This window comes from Pinus tabuliformis, chromosome 7, assembly GCF_031772625.1.
Source record: "Pinus tabuliformis cultivar Carrire ecotype Pingquan chromosome 7, CPIR1, whole genome shotgun sequence".
In the NCBI taxonomy this organism is placed as follows: Eukaryota; Viridiplantae; Streptophyta; class Pinopsida; order Pinales; family Pinaceae; genus Pinus; species Pinus tabuliformis.
Window position 1 is genome coordinate 1,712,764,664 of NC_142293.1, and position 4,191 is coordinate 1,712,768,854.

At 44.3% G+C, this 4,191-nt stretch overlaps 1 protein-coding gene across 1 annotated transcript; it reads left to right on the top strand.

Annotated features, from left to right (window-relative positions):
- The first annotated feature begins 753 nt into the window (after window positions 1-753).
- On the top strand, window positions 754-3,564 carry LOC149255177 (uncharacterized). The gene is made up of 6 exons (XM_089454970.1): window positions 754-1,400; window positions 1,572-1,921; window positions 2,009-2,172; window positions 2,365-2,711; window positions 2,808-3,009; window positions 3,148-3,564. Exons 1-6 carry the CDS (start codon window positions 754-756, stop codon window positions 3,562-3,564), a joined length of 2,127 nt encoding a protein of 708 aa, XP_089311096.1.
- Window positions 3,565-4,191: the final 627 nt, after the last annotated feature.

Sequence of the window (4,191 nt, forward strand, 5' to 3'; positions counted from 1 at the left end):
TAAGACAGAGACCAGAGGAGCAGCTTTGGTTAATACAAATTTCAACAGGGAAACTTAAATTGAAACAAGGAGGAAGAGAATACCTGTTGGAAGCCACTGAAACCTGATGATTTATCACCTGATAGCCGAGAGCGACGAAAAACAAATCACCGAGCACAGAATAGTTATTACAGGCATCCATTAACCATAGCAGAGTGACCAAACACAAACAGAAGTAACAGCGTGAGAATGGTGACAACACAACAAGAGTTGAAGACAGAGCCAGGCAGGAACTCAAACTTCTTGACAATATCATAGTAAAGAACAGTAGAATGAAACCCGGAGACTTACTGTGGGTGTTAACCAGTGAGCGTGCTAGCAGAAACGAGGAGGTATCAATCCATTGGAGTTTGGCAAACCCACAACCAGGTGTAGAGAACTTACAGTCATAGAACAGGAAAAGAACACACTCAAACCCTCATAGCAGTCGAACAACAGAACCAAACCCTCTCGAATGATCAAAGAACCGGGATATTTTGCCAAAGAATGTGCGGAGGAGCCAGGCTGGAGGCACATAGGGTGGAGTTAAATGCGGCAGTAATTGCCCACAGCTACAAACCAATACACATCACCAAATTTGCACGTGATCACTGGGAAAAGACCACCGTGTTGTGAGTCCGGCGACCGCCGACTAAACCCAAGTTACATAGAGTTGTGGGACCGTGAGGTTGGGTTACATCAGAGTGGTATCAGAGCTTTAAGCTGACTGAGAATATGGAAGTAGGACGACAAGGTCGTGGTCGAGGTGGCCGAGGTGGCAGAGGTGTTCACAGATTGGCAGATGAAGGATTAAGAGAGGAGGTTAGAATTCTTGCTGCCCGTTTGGAGGCAGTAGAAGCAGGTAGACGGAGAGATCCAGAGTTAGGCGATGCTAGTGAAGAGGAAGTAGAAGAGGCAGTAGATGGACCGGAAGGTGAATCCACAGAAGTGAGGTTGCTGAGATCTGTTTTATTAGCAAGCAGTGAACCTAAACTAGAACTCTCGACGTACGATGACAGCCTGTCTATCGAGGTTTTGCTAGATTGGATTAGTGAGATGGACAAGTACTTTGAGTGCAAGGAAGATAGTGAAGACCGCAGAGTCAAATTTGCGGCAACGAAACTGAAGGGACATGCAACCCTATGGTGGGATAGTGTCCAAAATGAGAGGAAGAGATTTAATAAAGTGCCGATCAAAACCTGGTCAAGAATGGTGGCCAAGTTGAAGGGCAGATTTCTGCCAAGGGACTATCAGATTGCATTGCACAGGCAGGTGCAGAATCTGAGACAGAAAGGACTGATGGTTAAAGAGTACACGGAGGAGTTCTATCGTGTGAATTTGCAGGTAGGATACACAAAGGATACAATAGAAAGAACAGCCAGGTATGTTAATGGGCTGAGGATGGATATTTTAGATGAAATAAGTATTTTATCTCCGAATAATACTCAGGAGGCATATCAGAGCGCAATAAAGGCTGAGGAGAAAATTAATAGAAGGCAGAATGCCTAGAGAGGACGAGGGGCCAGCAGAGGAAAAGGCCGGTCCTATGGCAGGGGCCAAACTACTAACAGCAATGAGGAAGCTAGCAGTTCGAAAACTTCTGGAATAACAGATAGAGGAGACAGTGCGAGAGGCGATAGATCATTCCAGTGCGACAGAGGAAATGGCCGAGGCAGGGGGGCTGGTTATCAGTGCTATAGGTGTCATAAGTGCGGGCACCACTCGTTTGAGTGTCCAGAAGCAGGACCAACTGGACAACGGGGTGCGTATATGGCGCAACCAGAGGAAGCAACAACACTCCCTCAGGAGATGGAGAATCCTCTAGAGACGGGAGAAGCTTTGGTGCTGCATAAGGTGCTATTGAAACCAGTCAAGGAGAATACCGAACAGACACAGCGTAAAGGTTTGTTTAGGATGATCTGTAAGTCATGAGGTAAGTGTTGTAAACTAATAATTGACAGCGGAAGTACTGACAACTTAGTGTCCACAGAAATGGTGGAAAAGTTGGATTTGAAATGCTCAAAGCATCCCAATCCATATAGAGTTTCATGGCTACAAAAGGGCCATCAATTGCTGGTGGATGAACAGAGCGAGGTCGAGTTTCAGATAGGAAAATACAAGGACAAAGTTGTCTGTGACATCATGCCAATGGATGTCTGTCACATATTGTTGGGCAGAACTTGGCAATTCGATAGGAAAGTGACCCATGATGGAGTGACGAACTGTTACAAATTCATGAAGGATGGAATCAAGCATACGCTTGTACCTATCAAAGAAGAAGAAGGAGCACCTGAGACAAGTGAAACCAGAGCATTGCTGGTGAGTGGGAAACAGTGTTTAAAACAGGTGGAGGACAGTAAGGTAGGTTATGCGGTGGTAAGGAAAGCCAGGACAATCCTGCTACATACAGAAATATTAGACTTGCCCACAAAGATTCAACAAACGTTGGAGGAGTTTGCAAACATAGTTGTAGACGACTTGCTAGACAAGTTACCCTCCAAGCGAAGCATTAGTCATCAAATTGACTTCATACCCGGAGCCAGCTTGCTGAATAAAGCGGCATACCGAATGAGCCCCAAGGATAATGAAGAAATCAGGAAGCAGGTGCAGGAGCTGTTGGACAAGGGTTTGATAAGAAACAGCTTAAGCCCTTCTGTTGTTCCAATGGTTCTCGCTCCCAAGAAGGGAGGAGAGTGGCGGATGTGCATCGATTCAAGGGCCATCAATAAAATCACCATTCGGTACAGATTCCCATTGCTACGGATAGATGATATGATGGATTGTTTAAGTGGGGTAGCTTACTTCTCGAAGATGGATTTAAAAAGCGGGTACCATCAGATTCGGACACGAGAGGGTGATGAATGGAAGACAGCCTTTAAGACGAATGAGGGGCTGTACACATGGTTGGTCATGCCATTTGGGCTAAGAAATGTGCCCAGTACATTCATGAGGTTAATGAATGAGATGTTGAAGGAGTATATTACGAAGTTCGTAATCGTTTACTTGGGTGACATCCTTATTTTTAGTAGGACAAGAGAAGAACACCTACAACATGTGCGTAAGGTACTAGAAAAATTATAGCAGAACAAACTGCTGATAAACTTGAAGAAATGTACTTTTTGGCAAAAGGAATTAATCTATTTGGGGTTTGTGGTAGCAGAAAATGAACTGAAGATGGATCTGGAGAAGGTGGCGATGATAGTAAATTGGCCATCTCTGAAAAATCTGTTTGAGGTACGTAGCTTTCACAGATTGGCAAATTTTTATAGGAAGTTTATCAAAAATTTCAGCGAAATTTGTGCACCCACGCTAGATACCATCAAAAAGGCCAACCAGCCTTTTCGGTGGATAGAAGCAGTAGAGCGAATTTTCCAGTTGTTGAAGAGGAAGATTACTAAGAGGCCAATCTTGCGGCTACCAGATTTCCAGAAGTTGTTTCAAGTTCGCTGTGACGCCAGTGGGACAACAATCGGGGCTGTGCTCAGTCAAGAATACAAGCCTGTGGTATTCTTCAGCGAGAAGCTGAACGAGAGTAGGCAGAAATAATCTTCGTATGATAAAGAGTTTTACGCTGTTGTACAGGCATTAAAACACTAGAGGCATTATTTCTTGGGAAATGAATTCGTGTTGTTCTCGGATAATTCTACACTACAGTATGTAATGCAGAAGCACAAACTCAACCAAAAACACACCAAATGGGTAGATTATTTACAGAGTTTCAATTTCATACTGAAGCACATTAGCGGGCAAGCAAATAAGGTCGCAGACGCGTTGAGTAGAAAAGCTCTACTTTTGCAGGAAAGCACTGTACAAGTGCTGGGTTTTGAGCACTTACAAGATCTATACCAGACAGATACAGATTTTAAGGAGGCCTATGAGGTGTGCCAGAACCCTTTAGTGAGAGACAATAGTCCTTGGTTGGACTACAATCTGCAGGAAAAATTGTTGTTTAAGGGAGGACAACTATGCATACCTGACTGCTCGATGAGGGAGAATATTATTCGCGAGAAGCATAGCGGAGGTTTGGCCGGACATTTCGGCATGAATAAGACCCTCAAGCAGCTTAGTCACTTTTATTTTTGGCCGAAGATGCTGCGAGATGTACAACGTTTTATGGCCAAATGAAAAGTGTGCCAATTGGCAAAGGGGCAGAGCCAGAACACAAGATTGTAT